Genomic DNA, 26,546 nt, shown 5'->3' with positions numbered 1-26,546 from the left:
CCCAGATGACTCCCTGCCCCAGGGTTTCTCTCGCAGGCGATTAATTTGTTGCTGTGTCTCCTGCGGTCCCTAGACAGCCCCCGGCCGGGGACCGGACTGAACTTGTCCTGCCAGGACCAGCGGCCTAGCGTCAGCTGCAGCTGCTCCCTGTGCTCACACCCCCTGCCCTGGCTCCAGTGGCAGGTGGACGGGGAGCCCCTGGCTGTGAAAGGTTCATGGGGGGCTCTGCAGGTCAGCTCCTGGGCCCAGGGGAATGAGGCTAACAGCACCCTGAGCTGGAAGGGGATTGGGGACGAGGGTGGGGGGCTGGCTGGCTCGGGGCAGGGGTTCAAGGGATCTATCCCAGACTCTCGACTTCTTTTACCTCCATCAGGTGGACTCACTCGGGCATTTATCGAAATTAGCTGCAAACTCATCTTCATGGCGACTGGATTCTTCCTGGTCTATTACCTCACCCTGCTCTATTAAAGATGGTAACTCAGCTACCAACCCACCCACCAACCTACCCACTCACCCATCTACCCACCTACCCATATACCTACCCACCTACCTACCGTCTATCCACCCCCCCAACTATGTACCTACCCACCCGTCTATGCATCTGTTCATCCCCATACACCCACTTATCTAATCTAATCTATCTATCTATCTATCCAGACTGCCAGCCACATAAATACTCCAGAATCTCTCTCACCCAGGAGACCCTGCTGCTGTCGTGGAAGAAGAAGGAAGGTCTGGTGGGGAGCCCGGGAATCTATGGTGCCTGACTCACCTATCGACCTACCCACTGATCTACCCACCTACCTACAAACTTACCATCCTACTCACTCACTCACACACCCACCATCCCACCCAACTACCTACCTATGTACCCATTGACCCACCCATCTACCTACTACCCCGCATTGCTACCAACCCACTGACCCAACCACCCACTGACCTACCCACCTACTGATCTACCAACCTACATACCTCCTATCTATCTAACCACTTACCCAACTAATTACCTAACCACCCACCTATGTACCTATCTACCCACCTACCACCCAGCCTAGCTACCTACTCACACACCCATCTACCTACTCACCTACAATCTCACCCACCCACCCATCATCTATCTATCTATCCCGACTGCCAGCCACTTACATACCCCAGAATCTCTCTCCCAGGACACTCTGCTGCTCTCATGGAAGCAGAAGGAAGGACAGGCCGGGGGCCAGGGAATCCATGGTGCCTGAGTCCAGCGTGAAGATCAGGCTGTTCTTCAGCCACCAAAGAGCCGACAAGGAATTAGAAACTCAAGGGACTGAGGAAACAGAGAATGAGAGCTCAGCTGGGGGGACTGCCACCCTGGGTGAGGCCAATGGGCCCCGTTGCCTCCCACAGTGTTTAATTTCTATTGAAAGAGATGCCAGAGCTCATCTGTTGCTCAAATTAAGCCCTGGCAGGGTGGCCTGATACTGGCAGGGGCTGGCACCCAGCTGTGAAGGCAACGCCACCGCCAGCAGCAGCGCAGAAGTCAGGGGGGCCTGGCACATGGTGTATTACCACCCTCCTGCGCTGCTGCTGGGGCTTCTGGTGCCTGATGCTCGGCATGTGGCTCAAGACTTCGCGCTGTCACACGTGGGCTGCATCTCGCCAGAGCCCATGGCCTCCTGCAGCCCTCTGGGCACTCCTGGCTCACCCGGGGCAGGGGAACCAGTTCAGATTTGGGGCCGGGGGAGGAAACTTTAACCATGATTCCAGGGACTACTTAGGCACCTGAAAACTCTCGGGGATTTGCAGATAAGAACTTAGCGATTAGTTGACAGGAGCACTGTATCTAATTGTTATATAAAGAAAGAAAAAACACATAGAAATGACAATTAAAGCCACGTTTAAAATGTATATTTAGAGGAGATAATACAGCAAGATATTCCCAAGCCTTGAGGTATCAATTCTGGGGATTTAACTCGGGTATCAGAAACACACGTCTGACAATTCATACACTATCTTTAGTAGAGAGAAATAAAAATAAATAATATCTGCTTAACCCAGACGCACTGTGTTCCTGCCATTATCTCCTCTATTTTAGTCAATTGTTTTTCACTTAAAACATAATTTTAACATATGTGATTGTGGTTTTTTTCCTCTTTTATTAAGAAAGGGAATTCATTTTTCTAATTCTTTTGGCATTTATGTTTACTGACCACAATCATGTATGTGACTCACTAACATTTGACTCCATCATTGCTATTGGTATCAGAGTTGGAACTGCAGTTATTTTCATGCAAATTTTAAGTTAATTTACAGATATAACTAAAAATACAATTTGAAAATAAGTGACCTTCATCTGCGCAGTGTCTATAGTTCTGTGTTTAGCTAATGTTTTTGAAACTGGCATCACTAAAGTGAGTACAAGCTACAGTTCCATTCTAGGAGAATACTATTATTTGATTGTACCACTTTACATAATGAATGACAAAGCACAATATGATAATAACAGTAATAATGATAATTACTCCAGCCAGGACAAGTTAGGCAGTTTAGAACTCACTACTCAAAGAATTCAATGTAAGCACAAGAGAGAAATAAAATTATGAAATGCAGAGACCAGTCAAAAACTCAAATAACGGCACTTTGAAAGAATAATATTACAGAGCATATATGTGCATTGCAGGAAGTAACAACAAGTAACAACAACAATATAAGTATGTGTTGGGTGGGGTGAGTGTGACAGAGACAGTGTGTATGAGCTGCAGGTGTGTGTGAGCTGGGGGAGTGGGTGCGAGACCGCATGCTGCCCCTTTAAGAGAGCAGCACTCAGCAGTCTGAAGGAAAGCTCCTTCAGACATAGCAGCAGCCCCCAGCAGCACCGTCCCACTCTCGATGAGCCCTGTCCCCCCACCCCACCTGCTCTGCGGAGATGGGGTACATGGGGGGGCAGGGGACAGCCTGACATCAGAGCCCCTCCCCCCTGCTCCTTAAAGCAGACAGGAAGCTCCCAGGAACAACTGGCCAGGGGCGGCTCCAAGTCAGGGGGCAGGAGCAGCGGGGCTTCAGATGCCAGCGGGGGAGGGCACCCCTGCTCCGGAGGTGCCCCTGTGACATTGCACTCCATCATGCTTTATAAAAATATGTTTATAAATGTGAATATAGTGTAACTGGAATATGCTTTATGCAAAATGTCTCTTGTAAAGTATCATTACAAAGTTTATAATCTACATTATAAATTTATCATCACAAAGCTTATAATCTGTGTTCCTCCAATTTGTATGAATGTATCATTCTTGTACCTGAAACTAGGAAGATGTAGCATAACTCTGAGGCCTGATTGTAATTATGCAAAGTGTGGGCCATTAATGGTGGTTTAGAATCTTGATGGCTCCCATTGACTTGGACAATTGACTCTAGATGGCTCTGTTTTCCTGCAAGTCTCCATTGCATAGCTGTGGACCAGTCCTGGAGGAATGGAGGGGGGCTCGCAGGACATGTGATCATGTCACCTGAACTGGAATCCATCTTTAACCTGGTGCTTTTCCATTTAGAAGGAGGGGTGGAAACTCAGAGAGAGACAAAGGATTCCCGCCTTGTGCCAAAGATATAAAAGGGGGTGGAACAGAACAAAAGGGGCTGCCAGTCATGAAGAAATCCCCTAGTTACCACCTGAGCTGGAACTAACAAGGATTTTACCAGGGGAAAGGATTGGGCCCAGACTAGGAAGGAGTCTAGTTTGTGAAAGAAGCTTATTGGAACATATCTGCGGGTGAGATTTACCTGTATTTAGTTTCCTAATATATTAGGCTTAGACGTGTGTGTTTTGTTTTATTTTGCTTGGTAACTTACTTTGCTCTGTCTGTTATTACTTGAAACAACTTAAATCCTACTTTTTATACTTAATGAAATCACTTTTGTTTATTAATTAACCCAGAGTAAGTGATTAATACCTTGGGGAGCAAACAGCTGTGCATATCTCTCTATCAGTCTTATAGAGGGTGGACAATTTATGAGTTTACCCTGTATATGCTTTATACAGAGTAAAACAGATATATTTGGGGTTTGGATCCCACTGGGAGCTGGGTGTCTGGGTGCTGGAGACAGAAGTACTTGCTAGGCCGTTTTCAGTTAAGTCTTCAGCTTTGGGGATGTGGTTCAGACCCTGGGTCTGTGTTGCAGCAGGCTAGCGTGTCTGGCTCAACAAGGCAGGTTTCTGCAGTTCCAAGCTGGCAGGGAAAATGGGCTCTGAGGTAGCCTGAGCACATCAGGTGACAGTCTCAAGGGGGTCTCTGTGACTGAACCCCTCACAGCCCCGTTTGCCCATGGCTAAGGCCAGCCCTGGATGACTTTGTTTGCTCTATGAGGACCTCAAGGTGTCCAGATACCCCGATGATGAGCGCTGTATGATGGCCTCTAGAGCAGTGGTTCTCCAACTGTGCATCAGGATTCCAAAGTAGATCACGACCCCATTTTAATGGGGTCACCAGGGCTGGCTTAGACTTGCTGGGGCCCAGTGCCAAAGCCCGAGAGCTTCAGCCCTGGGCTTCGGAGCTCAGGTTACAGGCAGCCCACCTGGGGATGAAGCCCTTGGTCTTTGGCAGGGCAGCGGCTCTCGGGCAGGCTCAGACTTCAATCCCCTCTCCTGTGGTTGTGTAGCTATTTTTGTTGTCAGAAGGGGGTCGTGGTGGGATGAAGTTTGAGAACCACTGTGAGAACAGAGCAGACCAGCTGATGCTAGTTACTGATCCCTGAAAGACAACGCCCAGCCCAGCAGCTCTGACAGCCACTCCCAGCCAGCACAGGGAGAAAGTTTAATGGACAAAGTTTTTTTTTTTTTTTGGTGCAAAATGCAAATTTGGCAACAACAAAACTTTGGGTGAATCTGGTCGATTTTGCCAAATTGTTTGTTTGGGGGGGGGGGGGGATGGAACCTCCCAAAATTCCCCAGAATGGAAATATTTTATCTAGGCATTTTCAAAAAGAAATATTTCAGTTTCTCGATCCAAAATCACTGTATGGTTTCAAATTTCCTGTAATTTTACTTTGTAGTTAAAAAATGTCTAAAATGCTTGAAATCAAAACAAAATGTTTCATCCTCAAAGCAAATCTATTTCTGACTTTCTGGTTCACTGAAAATTTTGACCACATTTGATTTTTGGTATAACGTGAAAAGATTCTCTCCCCCTCCCTCCCCCCCGTGACTTTTGGTTCCCTCAACATTTATCAAATTATGCTTTCAGATTTACCCCTAAATATTTTTTTCAAATGTTTGGTTCACCAAAAACTTTATTCTTTTTGTTTCGACCCAAACAGTTTTCAGTTTGCTAAAAAATCTGACAGTTTTTTGTTTCAAGCCCCACAGGGAATGGGCCACGTGGCCTTTCCCCTCCTTTGGGTGATGGCTTGGATCCAGCCCCAGGGTGGTGGACTGGCTGGCTTGGGTGGTAGAGGTGGGATACTTGTGATGATGAGCAGAGACCCACCCAGGCTTACACCGATTTGGGGACCCTCTGACCCAGGTCTGGGGTCTATGGAAAGAATCCTGCATAGGAGAGATGGGATGGGAGGAACAGGCTGTTCTGGTGGGAGCCAACAGATGGCACATTTATACAAAGCCAGGCAAGATCGTAGCATGGAAGCAAGTGTTCAGTCTTTGAGAAATGCTGAATCGATTGTGTTCAATGTTTTTATGTAGATAAATATTTTTATGTAGATAAATACGTCTCTTTCTCTTTCTCTCTCTCTCTCTCTCAGCTCGCCCTTTTTACACAGCTCCGTGATGGGAGCTGCTAGGGAGCTAAAGTGAGACACAAACCTCCGGCAGTACCCTGACATCCCCATAATGGCCTGGGCCTGTGTCTTGGTTTGAGGAATGGGCCAATCTCTGATCACCTCCACCGTGGATGGCTCAGGCTTTAGGCAGCCACTTCCCACCTTTTGGCCCAGGTACAACACCTCTGCCATCCCCACCTTACTCTTTCCAGCTTTGATAGTCAGTCCTGCCTCCCAGAGACATCCCAGCCCCCTCTTCACCTGGGACACAGGTTCCTCCTGTCCCAGGACTAGCTAATGATACAGATACCATCAATGCACACCAGGGCAAAGTCGTCCACCCCCCACAGTAACTGACCCACCCAGCGCTGGGAGGTGGCAGACGCCCCCTTGAGGCTGAAAAGCAGGACCAGGAATTCACAGAGCCCCCTAGAGGTGATGAAGGCAGATTTCAACATGGCATCTGGGTCCAAAGGTGCCAGTAGCCTTTGATGAGATCCATAGTAGTGAGGTACTGGACACAGCTCAGCTTGTCTAGGGTCTCGTCAGGCCTAGGCATGGGACAAGCCGATGACCTTGAGCTTCCGACAGTCCACACAGAATTGGATCGACCCATCTCTCTTGGGGATCAACCCCATGAGGCTGGGTCACCCCTAACGCCAGCATGTCTCTGAGCTCCCTCTCCAGTGCCTGGGCTGTTTTCCTCATGACTGTGAATGGGGAACAGCTAATGGGAGGGTTATTTTCCGTCCCTCCTTCCGCTGTGGACAGCTCGGTCCAGCCCAGGCTGGCTGGAGAACAGCTGGTGGTAAGGACACAGCCCCTCTGATCTCTGCCTGCTGGGCAGGGGTTAGCTGGTCAGATCAGGGGATTGATTCCAGCGAGGAGCTGGCTCCGGGTCTCTGAGAAGAGACCCACCAGGAATCTTCCCCCTTCTCCTCCCACTGCCCACACATGTGGCCGTATGGATGTCTCCAGGCCTGCCGATGGGGGTGGGGGAAGGGGGCAATTGGCCAGTGGCCCGGGTGATTTAAATAGGAGACCCTGGCCCTTTTAAACTGCCCAGGTGGGCCGTAGGTCACCTAGGCATGCAAGACCGCTCCGGGCCCTGCACTTTGGGGGGCCCCGCGGGCCAGTGTGGGTGGTCCCGAAAGTGACAGATTTGTCACTTCCATCCCGGGCCCCGCACCCCCTAGGGACCCTGGGGCCCGGAATTTTGGTTGGGCGCCTGAATGTCTCCCTGTCACAGTACAGCTCTGTCATGTGGACATGGTCCCCTCCGCTGGCTGTGAGCCCGACTGGGCAGCTCCAGCACATTCATGGGGCCCATCCCAGGCTCCCTCCGCACTGAGCTGAGACCCCTCTCCTGGTTAGGGTTGCCAACTTTCTACTCACACAAAACCAAACATCCTTGCCCTACCCCGCCCCTTCTCTCAGGCCCCGCCCCCTCTTACTCCATCCCCGCCTCCCTCTGTCACTCACTCATTTTCACCGGACTGGCTCAGGGGGTTGGAGTGTGGGAGGGGGTGAGGGCTCCGGCTGGGGGTGCAGGCTTTGGGGTGGGGCCAGAGATGAGGGATTTTGCATGCAGGAGGGGGCTCTGGGTTGGGGGGGTGGAGCCAAAGGGTTTGGAGTATGGGATGGGGCTCTGGGCTGAGGCAGAGGGTTGGGGTTTGGGAGGGGATACTGAAAACTGGACACCTGACAACCCTACTCCTGCTCCACATTGCCATAGGAGCCGGCACGCAATTGTGCCAGACCTTCTGCTTCCCTTGGGCCCTGGCTCAACTCTCCCTGGCAAAAGCAGTGAACTCTGTGATCCTTCTTCGGAACGATAGTATATACTCCAGTCCTGCTTCCCCATTTCATCTTCTCTCTCCCCCTCCATTTGTCCCACATAATGTCCAGGGGTCCCCTCCCTCTCGTGCCATACAACAACTCAAAACAGGGGATGCCTGTGAATTCCTGGGACAGGAGAAGTTCTGCAGCAACCTTTGCCAGGTGCCCTGGATCCCCTGATGTCTAGAGAGAGAGACATCGGGGGCCAGGTACAACACCTAGCCATGACATTCCTGGGGGACCACCAGCTTCTGCTTGATCCCACAAGGTTCAGTTTACCCTCTGGGAGCCCTTCCCTGGTACTGGATACCTTCTCTTACAGGGATCTTTCCCTGCAGTCCTCCCCCAGGGTCTTGCAGCACTGTGGCCCACAAGGACCCTCAGCTTCTCCCAGGAGAGATCCTTCTGCTCCTTGGGCTGGAATTCAGCTGCTCGGTTGGGGCCCTCAGCACCCATTGGCTGTGGCTCAATTTCCCCACCTCAGGACAAAGCCTCGGTCTCAGTCCTGTCAAGCCCTGTCCCCGGTAACTCACTCCCCTCATTGGATGTTCCACGTCCCCTGCTGTAGATCCCTGGGGCCGGGCTGAGTGATCCTTACTGGCTCCAGCCACAGGCAAAGGCCAGGGCACCGTTGGGCCAGTTCTCCAAACCATCCCTCTTCAGAAATTTCACAGGTAACTGATCCTGCACCCCAATGTCTGTTGGGCTGCCCTTGGCCCTGCATTTCACATGGATCCTCGCTACAGGCACGTTAACTGGGGGTCCGACCCCCCCCCCCCCGAAGGGTTAGGTATGTATTAGGCACTACCTGATCCGGGTCCACCACCTTGGACATGTCAGCATCACCTCTGCGCCCTTGTCCCACTGCCCCTGGACCCGCCTTCCATCTACTTCAATGGGGATGAGGTGATGACTGTCCCACCGGGCTCTGCCCTGCCCCGCCCACCCGCCCTGCAGACTGAGCCCTCTCCTGGGCCCTGCATCTGGAAGATGGAGATTTGGGCTCTCGCACTTCTGGGCAAGACAACCTGGCAGGCAGCCATACTGCCCTGCTGGTTCTGCCCACCCCGACAAGAGTGTTGCTCCCAGAATCTCCCCACCACCCAAATGTCTCCCCATTGACTACCCCGTCCACTCCCAATGGGGATCAGAGGGGCCTGAGCCCAGGGGTACAAGCAGACATATCCGCTGGGCTCAGAGAGGACCTGTCTGCCACCTCCCTGGCCAGCTCTGCTCCCAGGGTAGTGGGTGGTTGTTTCCTCCCCAGGGTTAAACACAGCTCACTCTGAAGCTATTCATCCTATTTGTATGCATGTGTCATTGTTGTATTCGAAGGTATGAATATTGGCTGTGTACTTGCATGATTTCTAAGTAGCCTTAGTAAAGTATTTGGTCAGCTACTTGAGAAAGGAATGTGCAAATTAAGTGCCCAATCAAGAAACACATAAAGGACAATGAATCTTGGAAAGCTCCAATCCACATAAGAAGTCTACCTGAGGACGTTCAGGGTAGCATGTAAACAATGGCTGATGCCTGTAAAAACTGAGTCATGCATGGACATGTGACTTGCCCATGTGACTCCAAAACTCCATCTTGGAGCTGGACTTTGCATAGGAGTGAGGAGGGGGTCTCCACCCACAAGAGAAAGTCTATTTACATCCCTGGGAGACACCTCCATTTTGTCTTCAGCTGGCTAAAGAGATAGCTAAGACAGTACTAAGAACGAAGGACAGTAACTACAGGGGGTGTGAGTGATTTCTGGACCCAGACTAGAAGGAAACTAGTCTGTAAAAGGAAGCTTAATGGAATTCCTCTGAGGGGTGAGGTTTTTATCTGTATTCAGTTTTCTTACTGTATTAGACATAGACTTGCGTGTTCTATTTTATTTTGCTTGGTAATTCACTTTGTTCTGTCTGTTACTACTTGGAACCACTTAAATCCTACTTTCTGTATTTAATAAAATCACTTTTTACTTATTAATTAACCCAGAGAATGTATTAATAACTGGGGGGGGGGGAGGCAAACAGCTATGCATATCTCTCGATCAGTGTTTTAGAGGGCGAACAATTTATGAGTTTACCCTGTATGAGCTTTATACAGGGTAAAACGGATTTATTTGGGGTTTGGACCCCATTGGGAGTTGGGTATCTGAGTGTTAAAGACAGGAACACTTCTGTAAGCTGCTTTCAGTTAAGTCTGCAGCTTTGGGGCATGTGGTTCAGGCCCTGGGTCTGTGTTGGAGCAGACTGGCGTGTCTGCCTCAACAAGACAGGGTGCTGGAGTCCCAAGCTGACAGGGAAAGCAGGGGCAGAAGTAGTCTTGGCACATCAGTTGGCAGCCCCAAGGTGGTTTCTGTGATCTAACCCGTCACATAACTCTTTGAGTTTCTCCTGGCCCAAGATTTCCTGTATCTCTGGGCCCTGCACTCCTGCCCTCTCTGCCTGCAGCAACCACATCTCCAGTCTCTGACGTCCCCTTGAGACATCCAGCCCCTCGGCCTCTCCTTCACCTCAGGGTTTCCCTGAGTCCCGCCCCTGGGATGCTTCGGTGGGTTCCAGCTCCTTCGCTGTCTACACCAATTCAACCCAACCGGGCAGGGACCCCAAGCTGTCCTGGACTTCCAGGCCGGGGCTCTATCGGCTTCGTACTGCTCCTGGGAGGAACCACCTTCAGGGTGACAGCCGGTCTTGGGGGTGCACTCTCCCTGTGGGGTTAGGCTCTTGGCCGTGCCGCCTCCTGGGACCACACCTCTGAACCTTCAGCAGCCTGGCTCTGCCTGGGCCCCCTCAGGGAGTCCCCTCATTCTGCACCCCCGAGTTCCCTGCCACCAGAGGGAGCAACGTCCCCCGATCTCTAGGCTGCAGGACTCCTCTCTGGACTCAGCTTCACAGTTATAAAACAGGAATAAAACTCCCTCTTAGCATAGGGAAAATTCACAAGTTAAGACAAAAAATAACCTAACTCATTTCCTTGCCCTTACGTACAATTTTTGTAATCTTAGATGGATCATTTCAGGTATGTTTTCAGGAGATCTTTTACTTGCCTGGTCGCTCTCTCCATCCAGAGAGGGCGCAAACAAAGAGAACACAAACAAAACCTCCCCGCCCCAGATTTGAAAGTATCTTCTTTCCTTATTGGTCCTTTTGGTCAGGTGCCAACCAGATTATTTGAGCTTCTTAACCCCTTACAAGTGATTTAGTACAGCTTCCCAGGAGGGATTTTATGTTACCCTTATCTCTATGTTTATGACAGACCCAAACAGTTTTCACTTTGCTACAAATTTTGACAAAGTTTTGTTTCAAGTCACTAGCCGGGCAGGGAATGGGCCACTGGGCCTTTGACCTCTTGTGGGTGATGGGTTGGATCCACCCCAGGGTGGGGAACTGGCTGGCTTGCTTGACAGTGGTGGGATACCTGTGACGAGGAGCAGAGACCCACTTAGGCTTACACTGATTCTGGGACCCTCAGGCCCACATCTGGGCTCTGGGCAAAGAATCCTGGATAGGAGAGATGGGATGGGAGGAACAGGCTGTTTTAAGGGAACCACCAGGTGGTGCAGTTACACAAAGCCAGACATAAACTTAGCATGAAAGTAAGTATTCAGTCTTTGAGAAATGCTGAATCGATTGTGTTCAATATTTTAATGTAGATATATACTTCTCTCTCTCACTCTTTTTCTGTCTCCTTGTGTATGTATATATATATATGTGGGTGTGTGTATGTATATCTATATCTACTATTATGTTATTATATACCTACACACACATATATATACACACACAAAGTTTATATAGAGAATATATCAAATTATGCTCAGTTTTATGCTAATATAATATATATGTGTATGTGTGTATACATACACACACAAACATATATATACAGAGAGAGAGAGAGAGAGTACATATAGACAGTGCGCACACACATACACTGGGTATATACATACGTTGACTATTATTTTAGGATATATTTTATATAATGATGCTAATTATGTTTTGTTTCTTGTATTAAACCTATTGCACCAGATCTGGGTTGTGTCACAGACTCCAAGGTCCCAGGCTCTCTCGGCTGCGTAAGGTCCCTGGAAGGACTCCCCTTAAGTGTGACAGCCCTTCTCGGCGTCACACGCACTCTGGAGGGATAAGATCTGGGCCCCAGCGCTTGCTGGAACCGCACCTCTCCAAGCCTTCAGCCTGCCTGTCTCTCGCTGTGGGCCCCCTCAGAGAGTCTCCTCGCTCTGTGCCCCCACGGCCTTCACCCTCAAAGGGAGCAACAGCCCCCGATCTCTACCCTGCAGTGACTCTCAGCCAGTGTAACACAGGAGGTTTATTGAACGTCTGAACCCAGCACAGGCAGTTCTCAGGGCCCTCAGGCCTGGCCAGTCTCAGCACCATCCAGCTGGGTTTGACCCTGTCCAGGTGGCTCAGGCCCCTCTTTCTCTCCAGTCCAGAAGCCATCTCCTTCCAGCTGAGCCCCCCATATCTCCTCCCCCACCAGCCCCGCCTCCACCATTTGCCTTTGTTCCTGGGCAAACAGGTCACCTGAGTGCTCTCTCTTCCATCCTTTGTTCCCCAACTGTCCAGAACCGGCTTCCTTCTGGGGCCATCTCTCCTCTGGCCTTTGTCCTCCCACAGGCCAGAACTGGCTGGCTCCCAAGATGGGCTGGACCTCCAGGCCACTGGTTGCTAAGTTCCACACTGTCCAGGCCAGTGTCCGCGGTCCTGGCTGCTAGGTAAGGTCACACCTGGCCCTCTGCAACCACAATCCCCCTCTGTCAACCCCTCGTTACATACACAACACACACGGAAACTGAGGCACACACAGTATTCATGCAAAACAGTAACAAAATCCCCCACTTCATCACAGGTTGTTTTTAAAATAAAAGTTTTGTGCAAATGTTCCATTTCCTAAAAGTTAATCACAGGGTTTTTTGTTTTTTAGAAAGGTTTTGCAGAGATCTTGGCCATTTAAAACTAATGATCACTGGAAAAAATTCACTGACTAGGAAATTTTCACAAAAAATATCCCACTATCTCGGTTGGGGACACAGAAAAAAACAGACATTTGAATTATTAAGATAGATAGATAGATAGATAGATAGATAGATAGATAGATAGATAGATAGATAGATGAGGGATGAGTGGATAGAAAGATAGATAGATAAATAATGACTGGTAATTAACACTTGCCCTCCTATATCAGTAAGAGATGGACCCCAGTCACCATGATCTCCATGTTATCAGATATGTCAGGTTTCAATCTCAACCTGGCGGTTCCAAGGTTTCCCAGTGAATCTCTTTTTTCCTGCATCTGAACCTGGTAATTCCCAAGAAATTCCCAGAAAAAACACACGAGTTAAATACTAAGCTCAATACAATGCACAAAGATCCCTTGCCCAAAGCTGAGATGGGGTCACCTCTGGGGTGGGGTGTGGGGGCTGTTTATATAAGGATCCATTACCCAGCTGGCGGTGAGATGCAGCCATTCCCAGGTGGGGCATCTGTTTAACAGCAACGGAGGGAAACCTCCCGGGCAGCTAATAAAAAGAAAGCAAAACCAAATGGGGATTAACCAGAGGCAGAATGTACCACACCAAGCTAGGGGCCGGCCCGGACACTGGGGTTCCTGCCCCGGCTCTCACCCGCAGGACCAGGGGTCTGCCCTGATCCGCATGGATCCAGCGCAGCGAGTTATAACCCACTAGACCCGGCAGCCACAGTCCCAGCAGGAATCTGCCCTGGGCTCGCCCCTTCCGTCACTGGCTGGGGACCTGTATCCAAGCGGCCACGCCCCACTGTTCAATGGGACCCTCTCACCTGCTCTCCGCGGCTCTCGCCCAGCCCCAAACAGGGGCCGACTGGCTGGAGGTGGAGCAAACTCACCAACTGGAAACTTCCTGTTGTGCAACATTCACTCAGCAACCAGCCTCCCAGAACAGCCGCCGGTGCCCACAGTCAGGGGGGTAGAGCTGATGTGCCACTGGCTGGGGGCAGAGCGGGCCAGGGTCTGGCTGGGGTGGGAGACTTGGGAGGACCCAGCTATCAGGGCTGGTCCCAATGTCCCCGGGGGGCGCTGTGTTTCTTTTAGTTATAGGTTTCTCCCAAACCCTTGTGTATCTCAGCACTGGGCAAGGAGTCCTTGTATAAACAGCCCCCGCGCCCCACCCCAGAGGCAGCCACATCTCAGCACCGGGGAGAGGTCCCTGTGTAAACAGCCCCCAAACCCAGAGTGTTACCTGCATGTGCTAGGGCACCCCAATCTTTTCCCAATTTGTAGGGCTCCAGGCAAAAAGGACCTACCCTTACCCAATTTGTAGGGCTCAGGGCCACCCATGCCCAATTTGTAGGGGTCAGGGTGTAACTAACCTGGTCAATGTAAGTAACCACATCCTTTCCCAGTACATAGGGCTCCGGGTGTACATTACTTCTGCAGGTGTGCGGGACCTTTTACCAGTGAAAGAGCCTCACACAGTAATATCCTACATAACCTCTATTTATTAACAATCACCCAAACCAGACTGCACACGCTACACAGACAGTGCTCACCACTCCTAATCAGACATGAACTTTTCTTGATGGCCAGTCAGGATCAGGTCCATCTGGGGGACTCCAGTTTGTGCATGGGTCATTGGCAGAGTGTTGAGGTCTGGCAGCTCTGATCTTACGGTTGTGTCCTGGAGTTGGTTCCCAAAGAACTTCCTTTTGGACCCCAGTTTATATAGTGAAACTTGAGTCCTTTTTAGCTGTACCTTAACCAATCATTATACTAACAATTTACTAACCAATCCTAACACAGTGTAACATAATCCTTTAACCAATCCTACGCCACCACCTTAATTAATTTACACCTAGCAAAATTAATTATGTAACAGACAGAAACAATTAACGAACCAGACAGAGACTATACAGATAAACAACAGGGAAGTGGGGACCAGAATGACAAAACAATAAAGAAATGAGGATTTTACAACCACAACTATTGATGAGTGATTTTTTGACGGACAGATGCTGTCAAACTAAGTTTTCTTTGACCATCTGAAGCTCTGTTTCTTTTCCTGGTGAGAGTGGGGACCATTAGGACGGGGGTCTCCTTATTAACAGCTGCTGCTCGGCTGCTCTTTTAATCTGGCTGCAGACGAAGGCCTGATCCTTCCACAGGCCACATTCAGCTGCGTCTCAGCTCTTAAGTCATAGGACATAGTCTGTGGTGGGCCGTGGAAACCAGCTGCACCTCCTGATGCAGCCGATGACCCGGGTCCCATCACAAGGGAATCCCCAGACTCAGTGACCCGGGAGGCGTTTGACCAACCAAGAAACAGAAAACAAACATCTGTGCTCAATGGACCGGCTCCAATCTGCTGGCATCTCCCTTGCTGAGAGACCCTAGAGGGGAAGGACCCCTGGTCCCACTCCCACCCCCCAGAACCAGCCAGTGCCCCACCCTGGGGCAGATCGGAGCCGGTGCCCCCTAGAGAGGAAAGGTCCCATGCCCCATTCCTCCCACCTCCAGCCAGTCCCCCTGCGGTAGGGCCGGAAGGCAGCTGTCAGTGGGAGCTGTGACATTCTCCCGCTTGCACAGATGGAATCAGATCTCCAGCTACTGGAAATTGCTTCTGTAAGACATTCTAGGGCCAGATTCACACCCTGACTTCCCCTTCCTGTCTTGAAATCTCACATCTCGCCACAGCCCTCGCCCTGACACTCGAGCCTGCTCCGTCCCAGGCAGGTCTCCACATGCACCCTGCTCTTCACATTGGAGTCGGGCTTCACTAGCTGTCCTAAGCGGGCATCTGCTGTTCCAGTGCGCTCTTCCCAGCCGCCTCACCCCAGAGGCAGACGCATCTCAGCTCTGGGTGAGCAATCCCTGGGCAGTGTCGCTGTGTGGCTGTTCCCCAGCTGCTCCGCCCCAGAAGCAGCTGCCTCTTAGCTCGCGGTGAGTGATTAGTGTCTGCAGCATGTACAATAGGATAAGAAATGTGAGCTGCTAGCATTAAAATATTATTGTATGATGGGGAAAAGCAGTAATAGAGCTGGGACGGGGGGCAGATAGGCAGGACTCCTGGGTTCTATCCCCAGCTCTGGGAGGAGAGTGAGGTATAGAGGGTCTCAGAGTCAGGACTCCTGGGTTCTGTCCCTGTCTCTGGGAGGGGAGCAGGGTCTAGTGGGTTAGAGTGGGGGTTGGAGGCAGGGAGTCAGGACTCCTGTGCTCCATCCCAGCTCTGGGAGCAGAGTGAGGTGTAGAGGGGCTCAGAGCCCGGACTCCTGGGTTTTATTTCCAGCCCCACAAGCAATATGCAGCCTGCCCCTGTTGCAGGGAAGCCACAGGCAGGGCCAGAAAGAGGGGAAGTCGGCAGGCTGCTGGTGCTGGGGTTTCTGAGAGAGCATCTCCCCCCACCCCATCCTTTCTGCACCCACTTCTTCTTTCACATGCTGTGCATGCCGCTTCCCCAGGCTCTGAGTCACAAACCCTGGGGAACCTGGGCTGCAGGGTCAGAGAGCCAGGCGCCAGGCCCCCCCCTGCAGGTCTAGGGGTGAGTGGAATTAGGGTGAGGGAGGGAGCTGAGAAGAGTTTTTAGGTAGGGGAGGGAAAGGGGGGAGCAGCCCGTACCATTTTCATCGGGGTGTAACTAGCCATTGCCCCATACCATTTGCACAGAAGGGGAAAGGGAGGAGAGAGTGACTCATACCATTTTAAAAGGAAAGGAGGGGTGAGGAGTGAGTAGTCCACAACATTTTCATAGGGGAGGAGGGGAGAGGAGTGAGTGGCCCATACCATTCTCACAGGTGAGTAAGGGGTAAGAAGGAGCAGACCAAACCATATTAACAGGTGAGGAGGGGAAGGTGTGACTGGCCAATACCATTTTCACATGTGAGTGGTGGAGAGGAGGGAGTGCCCCATACTATTCTCACAAGACTGTGGCAGCGTGGGGGGAGTGGTCCTTACCGTTCTGAGAAGAGTGGGGAGGAGGGAGTGGCCAGTACCATTTTAATGGGGGGAGGAGAGTTCCAGCTGCAGGAGAATCAGGGTGGAGTGGGGGTGGGGGAGAAAGCTGTGGGGCAGGGAGGGCAGCATTAGAGCCCCACCCTGGCTGCAGAGTGGGGAGCCATCAGCTCTCTGCACTCCCCGCCCCAGGGGACTTTTTACCCACATCTGGGCCATCCGGCTCCACTGGGTCCCTACAGAACCAAGCCACTCACCGCACGAGGGTGAAACCAGCACCGCGAGGTGGGGATGGGGGCGGAATGAGACAACGGGCCGCAAACAACAGGGTGTGCGGAGACAAAGCACAAATCTGTGAATTTTAAAAGCCAATCTCAGATTCTTTGAGCAAATCTCACAATTTTTAGCCAATCTCAAGATTTTTAGTGAATTTTGGGGAGGGGGGGTTGTCATGATATTCACATGATATTTTTTGTGAGTCCTAGACTCACAGACCCAGAGGGTGAGAAGGGACCGCAGGGGTCACCTAGTCCAACCCCTGCCAAGATGCAGGATTTGTTGGGTCTAACCCACCCCAGACAGATGCTGTCCAGCCTCCTCTCGAAACCCTCCAGTGAAGGAGCTTCCACCACATCCATGGGTGTCTGGTGCATTGTCTGACTGCTCTCACAGCTGGGGAGTTTTCCCTCAGATTTAATCTCAATCGACTCTGCTGCAGTTTAAACCCATTGCCCCTTGTCCTGCCCTCTGGGGCGAGAGAGGACAACTTTTCTTCACCTTCTCTATGGCAGCCTTTCAAGGATTTGTAAACTGAGATCATGTCCCCCTCCCCCAATCTCTTTTCCAAACTAACCATGCCCAGTTCCTTCAGCCTGTGCCCCTACGGCTTCCATTCCATCCCTTTGATCATCTTTATCCCTCACCTCTGGATCCTTTCCAGTTTCTCTACATCCTTTCTATACATTGGTGACCAAAACTGGACACCATCCTACAGCTGAGGCCTGGCCAGTGCTGAGTAGAGTGGTACTGTCACCTCCCGTGACTTGCCTGTTCTGCCTCTGGTAATGCAACCTAAAATTGCATTATTATTTTTCTTGCAACAGCATCGTATTGCTGACCCACCCCACCCCCCATTTTGTATGTATAGTTGGGATTATGTTTCCCAATGTGCATAACTTTGCATTTATTAACATTGAATTTCATCTGCCATTTTGTTATATAGTCACCCAGTTTTGTGAGATCCCTTTGTAGTTCATCGCAATCAGTTTTGAATGTAACTATCTTGAGTGGTTTTGTATCATCTGCAAATTTTTCCACCTCACTGTTTACCCCTTTTTCCAGATCATTTACGAATATGTTGAACAGCGCTGGTCCCAATACAGACCCCTGGGGGACACCACTATTTACCTGTCTCCCCTGTGAAAATTGACCATTTATTCCTTCCCTTTGTTTTCTATTTTTTAACCAATTACTGGTCCAGGAGAGGACCTTGCCATTTATCCCATGACAGCTTACTTTGCTTACAAGCCTTTGGTGAGGGACCTTGTCAAAGGCTTTCTGAAAAATCTAAGTACACTACATCAACTGGGTCATCCTTGTCCACATGCTTGTTGAGTCCCTCAAAAAAATTTAGTAGATTGGTGAGGCATGATTTCCCTTTACAAAAACCATATTGACTCTTCTGCAACAAGTCATGTTCATCTCTGCATCTGATATTTTTCTTCTTTACTATAGTTTCAACCAGTTTTCCGGGCACTGAAGTTAGTCTTCGTGGCCTCTAATTGCAGGGATCACCTCTGGAGCCTTTTTGAAAAATTGGTGTTACCTTAGTTATCCTCCAGTCATCTGGTACAGAAGCTGATTTAAATGATAGGTTACATATCACAGTTAGTAGTTCTGCAATTTCACATTTGAGTTCCTTCAGAAGTCTTCTCCAGCTTACTTATGAGAATGTCATGTGGGACTGGGTCAAAAGCCTTGCTGAAGTCCAGGTATATTATGTCCACTGCTTTCCCCCTGCCACCAACCAGGTACCTCATCAAAGAAGGAAATCAAGCCAGTTTGGAAGAATTTGTTCTCGCTGAATCCATGCTGGTGATCACCCCTTCGTCTTCACAAATTGAAGGTTTTATACATTGCTCTAGCAGTGTTCCAGGTGTCGAAGTCAGGCTTACTGGTCTATAGTTCCCCGGCTCCTCCTTTTTCCCCTTTTAAAGATGGCCACTCTGTTAGCCCTTCCCCCATCTTCTGGGACCTCTCCTGGCATCCATCAGTTTGCAAATATTATTGCCAGTGACTCCAAGCCTTCTTCCACTAATTCCTTCAGCCCCACTGATTTGAATTCATTCACTTTCGTCGGAAGATCTCTGACGTGTTCTTTACTTATCCCGATCTGCAGCCCTTCCCTTTTGTTGTTCGTGGTAACTTCGCTGGTCTCCTGTTCACATGTTGTTTTTTGTGGGAAGACTGAAGCAAACAGATACTGAGCAGCGCTGCCTTCCCACCATCTTCTGTCACCAGATCAGGATTTTCTGTCCAATCTCATGATTCTTAGAGAAAATCTCAGGTTTTTTCACCAATTTAAGGATTTTTTTAACCCACAATCTCTCGGGACCATCTGGTGATTTGGGGGGGTCATTGCACTGCCAGCAGCCCCAGATCAGCCCCCTGCAGAGCCCAGCAGTACTGATGGTCCCCAAGGCAGATCGGTCTCCCCCCCAAACAGCCTCTGCTCTCACACTTCCCACCCCCCATCTGTCTCTAGGTCTGTCCCAGCCAGATGCCCCAGCCATGGGCAGAGCCCTGCTGCCACAGCATGATGCTGGGGAAGGGGAGCTCCCAGTTCAGGGCCCCCCCCTGGAGAGCAGGGGGTCCTGCCACACTGAGGGTCCTGATCCTCGCCCTGCTCTGGAGGGGTAAGTAAGTGGCACCTGCAGCCCCAGTGCAGGGGAGGGCAGAACCGCACTAAGCGGCGCCAGGTCTGTCCCAGAACTTGGAAGGGAGACTGGCCAGATGGAGAGGGGAGCCCAGTGCCCCAGTGTGGTGTTAGGGGGCGCTGAGCGACAGGGAGGGGGCAGGGGGCTCATTGTAGGGAGTGATGGAAACTAAGTGGAGTGAGATTTGGTCAAGGACACAGGGCTGGGCTCGCATGGGGCTGCAGGTTGGGAGTGAGGGGCACCAACAGAGCTGGGCGGGGGGGTTGAGCTCGGGGCTGGGGTCACAGGGGGCTGCAGGTCGGGAGTGAGGGGCACCGGCACAGCTGGGTGGGGGGAGCTCAGGGTTGGTCTCTGCTCTCTATGGGTCCCACTTCGATTCCTCTGCGTCCCCTGCAGGGTCCCTGTCCCTGGAGTCTGGTTATTCCCTCGCGGTGCCGCAGTCAGTGTCCGTGCAGGAGGGTCTCTGCGTTCTCGTCCCCTGCACCTTCAGGTACCCAGCCTCATTCGACACCGACAATTCCTTGGCCCGGCTCTACAGATACTGGTACAAGGATCAGGTTGATGTTCACTGGGATCGTCCTGTGGCCAGCAGTGACCCCAGCCGGGGGGTGTCGCAGGAGACCCAGGGCCGGTTCCAGCTGACGGGGGATCTGACACACGGAAACTGCTCCCTGCAAATCAGTGATGCCCGACGGATGGATGCAGGGAGATATTTCCTTAGAGTGGAGAAAGGAGACTTTAAATACAGTTACCGCTCCAATTACTATCGCACTCACCTTACACTAGAGATCTCGGTGCCAGGTAAGAGAGCCACAGTCACTGCTCATCAGCCCCCCTGAGCCAGCCAGTCCCAGGCCTGGGGCCGGATCAGAGCCGCGCCCCTAGAGGGGAAAGGCCCCGTGGCCCGGAGTGATTCTCTCCCCTCTCCCTGTGTCTCAGAGCTGACGGAGGAGCCAGAGATCCAGATCACGCCGGCGCGGGGGCCGCCAGGGACGCTGCTGGCTGGGGAGCCGGTGACTGTGACCTGCACGGCCCCTGGGCGCTGCGCCGGGCCCCCTCCACGAGTCACCTGGATTGGGCCGTTCAGTGACACAGCCCGGGATGTCTCAGCTTCACTGGCGAACAGCACCTGGACCTACAGCTCCGCGCTCAGCTTCACACCCACCCCGGGGGACCACGGCAAAGAGCTCATCTGCAACGTCACCTACAGCTCAGCACAGGGACCTTCCACCAGCAGAAACATCCGGCTCCATCTTGGCTGTGAGTGACCCTACCCAGCCCCTCCATGCCGGCCCCCAGGTCCCTCTGCTGGGATCCCCACCCCTGGGCTCCCCAGCCCTGCCCTCCAGCCCCTCCCTCAGCTCAGCCCTGTGCTGGGATCCCCACCCCCCACCATGCCCCCTCAGCCAATTCTACTCCACACCCCTTCCCTCCACACCTTGCAGCCCCTTCTCTCTTGGGATCTTCACCCCTTCCTGCCCCCCTTGGCTATGGCTCCCCCCTCCCCTCCGCACCCCCAGGTCCCCAGGCCCTTCTCTTCTGGGATCATCTCTACCCCCGACCTGCCCTGCCCCCAGAATCCTCCTGTGCTGGGATCCACCACCCCTCATTCTAGTCCCCCATTGCTGGGATTGCCCCCGTCACACCAGCCATCCCAGTTCCCCCCAGGCTCGGATCAGTGGATGCTCTATATGGGGCAGAGTGTTAACGGGACCCAGTCGCTGTCCAGCACTAAACATTCTCCGGGCTCGGTGCCCAGAGACCTTGGCCCGCCCTGCCCCAGGGAAACCCCCATTAAATGGCCTGTGACCCTCGTGCTGCAGATCCAGCAAAGAGGGAAAATCAGCAGCCTCCTTTGCAACGTGAAGGATCAAATTAGGTATCAGTGTAAGGACAGCCCTTGTTCCTGTCAGCCGGAGGGAGGTTTAGAAGGAACCCGCCCCCCAGTCCCCTGCCCATGTCTGAGCCCAGGCCCCAGCCTGACCCCCAACATCTACACAGACCTCGGAAGAAACGTCCGCGCTGCAATCAGAGACCCGCAGTCCGAGCCCCGTGAGCCCGACCCAACGGACCCAGGCTCTGAGCCGCGGCACCGCGGGGCTTTGAGGGCAGCGTGGACGGACCCTGCCAGGCCTGGCCAGCCAGTATCAGGGTCCAGCTGTTCCAGGTGTTGATTTCAGACACCCCTCTGGGTGCAGCCGGGCTGCAAAATACCCAGGCCTGGCTGGCCAAGGCCAGGGGCAAAGGAGAGGGCTGGGGAGAGACGAACTGAGGGGGGAAGGCAAAGGACCCATGACGGGGGTGTCTGATGTCCCTGATGGTGGCTGGGTCTGGGTTGGGGGTGGCAGCAGGGATATTTAGGTCCCTCTCTCTGCCCCTCCCGCGGGGAGGACACATTTGGGAAGCAGGACACTGAACGCCTGGGCACCCGGCAGACGGTGGGATCAAGATAGTGACACTCACCACAGTACCCAGGCCGGAGCAGCCTGGTCTCTCATTAGTGCCTCCACTAATTAGGGCGAATTTTGACCCACCTGTTTTGGTCCCTTGGGTTTCCATTTCCCTCGGTTCTGGTTCCCCGACGCAGCCCTAACCCGGCCCCTGGGTTACATCGGGCAGCTCTTGGGTTGGACTGAGTCGGGTCTGTCGCTTCTCTTCCCCGCCCACGGGTCTTGTGTCACTCCAGGGACTTTCCCGTCCCCCAGCTGAGCTCACCGTGAGGGTCCATGTCTAGGCTCAGTGATCACTAGCGACCCCCCGACCCGGTGCTGTCCAGCCCCCCTGATCCACCTCTGTCTGGTTTGTGTTACAGACCTGCCTGGGCCCCCCAACATCACCGGGATCCTGACCAGGAACGGATGCCCTGGTGAGAGGCCGCGCTGTGAGCCCCGGGAATCAGCGAACGCCTCCTAGTCACGCTCTGCCCGCACTCAGGGCCAGGCACCAGGCTCAGCTGGGCTATGCTCATGGGTGGGGGGTATCACAGGCCAGGGGAGGCTGAGCTGCCCCAAATAGCCCTACGTGGCCCCGTCCATGCTCCGCCCCCAGGTCCCCTCCTGCTCACCACCCACGCTCTTCCCCCACGACAGGGCTGGGGTTGGGGCGGTGGCTGGGCTGGGGCTAGGGGTACAGGGGGCCGGCCTGCATCCCAGGACACCAGTCGGCTGGGGCCGTGCCTCTCTCTCGCCCAGTGCTCTGGGACTGGGGCTCTCTGGCCACCTGGGGTGGGGTAGGGGACCAGCGTCCACGGTGAGGGGGCTCTAGGCTCCGTTGGGGGTGGGGCCTCAGGCAGAAGGGGAGGGGCCAGGGGCTACCCTCCCTGAGCTGGCGGTTCATATGTCGCCCATGACCAGGCTGCTCCGTGCCCAGAAGGGGGAGACTGAGGAAGCTGCAGGACTGTGGGGAGAGTGGTGGGGGGAGCCGGCCCGGGTCCCTCTGTCTCCAGACCCCAGTACAGTGCTATGCAGTGCTGGGCAGCGGGGAGGAGATGGCTGTATAACCAGCCCCCATGTCCCACCCCAGAGGTGGCTGCATCTTGGTGCCTTGCAGGGGGGATCTCTGTGGGGGCCTAACCTGCCTGCTAGTCTCTTCCAGTGCCAGATCCGTGGGGAGCTGAGGGCGATGTCGTGTCTCTGGAGACCCAGGAGGGCGACTCCCTGACCCTGAGCTGTGAGGCTGGGAGCAGAACCGAGTCCACCCTGAGCTGGGCCAAGGGGAATGAGTCCCTGAGCCCCGGCCAGGGAGGGGCCGGGCGCCTGGAGCTGTCGAATCTCAGCAAAGGAGATGCTGGGGAGTATCGGTGCTGGGCGAAGAATTCCTACGGGTCGGCCAGCCGGGCCATGCGCGTGCACATGCAATGTAAGGCGCTAGGGGGCGCTGTGCCAGGGGGAGTGGGGCGGGGAGTCAGTGGGGTGTGCTGTGCTGCGGGGGGCAGGGCAGGGAGTCCATAGGGGACACTGTGCTGCTGGGAGTGGGGTGGAGAGTCAGTGGGGGTCACTGTGCTGGGGGGAGAGGGGAGAGGCTCATAGCTCACGGCCCGGCAGGGTGATTCCCTGCGATTCCTCTGCTCCGTCACGAGCAACGCCCCCGCTGCGCTGGGCTCGGTGAGAGGTGGCCGAGCCTTCAAGGGTGCCTGCCCAATGTGACGGCCGAGGACGGGGGGCTGTACGGGTGCTGGGCCCACAACGAGGAGAGCTCTGCCCAGGGGACATTCCAGCTGCTCGTCGAATGTGAGAGGCGTGAGAGGGGTTAACCCGGGGGACTATTAATTTATTGCTGTGTCTCCTGCGCTCCCCAGACAGCTCCCGGCCAGGGACCGGGCTGAACTCGTCCTGCCAATTCCAGTGGCCCAGCATCAGCTGGAGCTGCTCCCTGTGCTCCCATCCCCTGCCCTGGCTCCATCGGCAAGTGGACAGGGAGCCCCTGGCTGCGAAGGGCTCATGGGAGGCCCTGCAGGTCAGCTCCTGGGCCCAGGGGCATGAGGCTAACAGCACCCTGAGCTGGAAGGGGATTGGGGAAGAGGGGGAAGGAGGCTGGCTGGATCGGGCAGGTGTTGCAGGAATCTATCCCAGACTCTCGGCTTGTTCTAGTTCCCACAGGTGGCCTCACTCGGGTATTTATCGAAATGAGCTGCAAACTCGTCTTCGTGGTGACTGGATTCTTCCTGGCCTATTACCTCACCCTGCTCTATTACAGACGGTAACTCAGCTACCGACCCACCTACCGACCTACCCACCTATGTACCCACCTAGCTACCAACCCACTGACCCACCCATCTACCAACCTACCAGCCCACCTAGCTACCTACCTATAAACTTACCATCCTACTCACCCACACACCTACTATCCCACCCACCTACTCACCCACACCCATTGACCCACCCATCTACCTACTACCCCGCCTAGCTTCCAACCCACTTACCCAATCACCCACTGACCTAGCCACCTACTAATCTACCCACCTACGTACCCCCTACCTCCTATTTATCTACCCACCTACCCAACTAACTACCTACCCACCAACCTATGTACCCATCTACCCACCTACCACCCAGCCCACTTACCTAGTCATCCACCCACCTACCTGCTCACCTACCATCCCATCCACCCATCATCTATCTATCTATCTATCTATCTATCTATCTATCTATCTATCTATCTATCTATCTATCTATCTATCTATCTATCTATCTATCTATCTATCTATCTATCCTGACTGCCAGCCACTTACATACCCCAAAATCTTCCTCTCTCTCTTTTCCAGGACACCCTACAGCTGTCTTGGAAGCAGAAAGAAGGATAGGCCGGGGTCCAGGGAATTCACAGTGCCCAAGTCCAGCGTGTAGATCGGGACGTACCTCAGCCATGGAAGAGCCGACAAGGAATTGGAATCTCAGGGGACTGAGGAAACAGAGAATGAGACCTCAGCTGGGGGGACTGCCACCCTGGGAGAGGCCAACGGGCCTGTTTAGCCCAGTACCTGGCCCCCTCCCTACAACTCCAGCTCAGACCCATGGGCCTGGGCAGCACGTGGAAGCTGCCTGTAATATTTGTATGACCAGTAGATGATCTGCTTGTTGCCCTGATGGTGATGACCAGGGCCAGCCTTAGGGAAAATGGCACCCTGGGCGAACTTGTATTTTGCCCCCCCATCACTCCTGGCCCCCACGGGCTCCCTGGGCTTCCCCCCCCATCACCTCTGGGCCCCGTTGGTGTTTCATTTGTATTGAAAGAGATGCCAGAGCTCAGCTGTAGCTCAAATTAAGCACTGGCAGGGTGGCCTGATACTGGCGGGGACTGGCCGGGCACCCAGCTCTGAAGGCAACGCCACCGCCAGCAGCAGCGCAGAAGTCAGGGGGACCTGGCACATGGTGTATTGCCACCCTCCTGCGCTGCAGCTATGCCTTGTGGTGCCTGATGCTCGGCATGTGGCTCAAGGCTTTGCGCTGTCACACGTGGGCTGCATCTCACCAGAGCCCACGGCCTCCTGCAGCCCTCTGGCCACTCCTGGCTCACCCGGGGCGGGGGCACCAGTTCAGATTTGGGGTGGGGGAGGAAACTTTAACCATGATTCCAGGGACTACTTAGGCACCTGAAAACTCTCGGGGCTTTGCAGATAATAACTTAGGGATTAGCTGACAGGAGCTCTGTATCTAGCTGTTATATAAAGAAAGAAAAAATAGATACAAACGTCAATTAAAGCCACGTTTAAAGCTTATATGTAAATTTAGAACAATCAGGAGATAATACAGCGAGATATTCCCAGTCCCAAGCCTTGAGGTATCAGTTCTGGAGCTTTAACGCAGATATCAGAAACACACGTCTCATACTTCATACACTATCTTTAGTAGAGATTAAAACTTTCTCTAACAGACACACTGTGTTACTGCCATTATCTCCTCTATTTTATTCAATTATTCTTCACTAAAAACATAATTTTAACATATTTTTTTTCTCTTTTCTTAAGAAAGGGAATTCATTTTTCTAATTCTTTTGGCATTTATGTTTACCGACCACAATCATGTATGTGACTCACTAACATTTGACTCCATCATTGCTATTGGTATCAGAGTTGGAACTACAGTTATTTTAATGCAAATTTTAAATTAATTTACAGATATAACTAAAAATACAATTTGAAAATAAGTGACCTTCATCTGCGCAGTGTCTACAGTTCTGTGTTTAGCTGATGTTTATTAAACTGGAATTACTAAAGTGAGTACAAGCTACAGTTCCATTCTAGGAGAATACTATTATTTGATTGTAGCACTTTACATAATGAATGTCAAAGCACAATATGATAATAACAGTAATAATGCTAATTACTCCAGCCAGGACAGGTTAGGTAGTTTAGAACTCACTACTCAAAGAATTCAATGTAAACGTAAAAGAGAAATAAAACTATGAAATGCAGAGACCAGTCAAAAAACTCAAATAACAGAACTTTGAAAGAATAAAATTCCAGAGAATATATGTGCATTGGAGGAAGTACCAACAAATAACAACAACAACAACAACAATATCAGTATGTGTTAGGGGGTGATGAGTGTGCAAGAGGCAGCGTGTGTGAGCTGGGGGACTGTGTGC

General features: G+C 52.5%; 1 protein-coding gene across 1 annotated transcript; it reads left to right on the top strand.

Annotated features, from left to right (window-relative positions):
- Window positions 1-1,227: 1,227 nt before the first annotated feature.
- On the top strand, window positions 1,228-24,805 carry LOC135892237 (sialic acid-binding Ig-like lectin 13). Its single transcript, XM_065419944.1, has 7 exons — window positions 1,228-1,354; window positions 19,857-20,261; window positions 20,400-20,720; window positions 22,273-22,326; window positions 23,055-23,318; window positions 24,050-24,158; window positions 24,724-24,805. The coding sequence occupies exons 1-7, from the start codon at window positions 1,228-1,230 to the stop codon at window positions 24,803-24,805; spliced, it is 1,362 nt and encodes a 453-aa protein (XP_065276016.1).
- The last annotated feature ends 1,741 nt before the right edge of the window (window positions 24,806-26,546 follow it).

The sequence above is a fragment of the Emys orbicularis genome, chromosome 20 (genome assembly GCF_028017835.1).
Source record: "Emys orbicularis isolate rEmyOrb1 chromosome 20, rEmyOrb1.hap1, whole genome shotgun sequence".
NCBI classification, from domain to species: domain Eukaryota; kingdom Metazoa; phylum Chordata; order Testudines; family Emydidae; genus Emys; species Emys orbicularis.
Note: the sequence above shows the minus strand (reverse complement) of the source record. Positions and strands in the feature narration are given on the sequence as shown.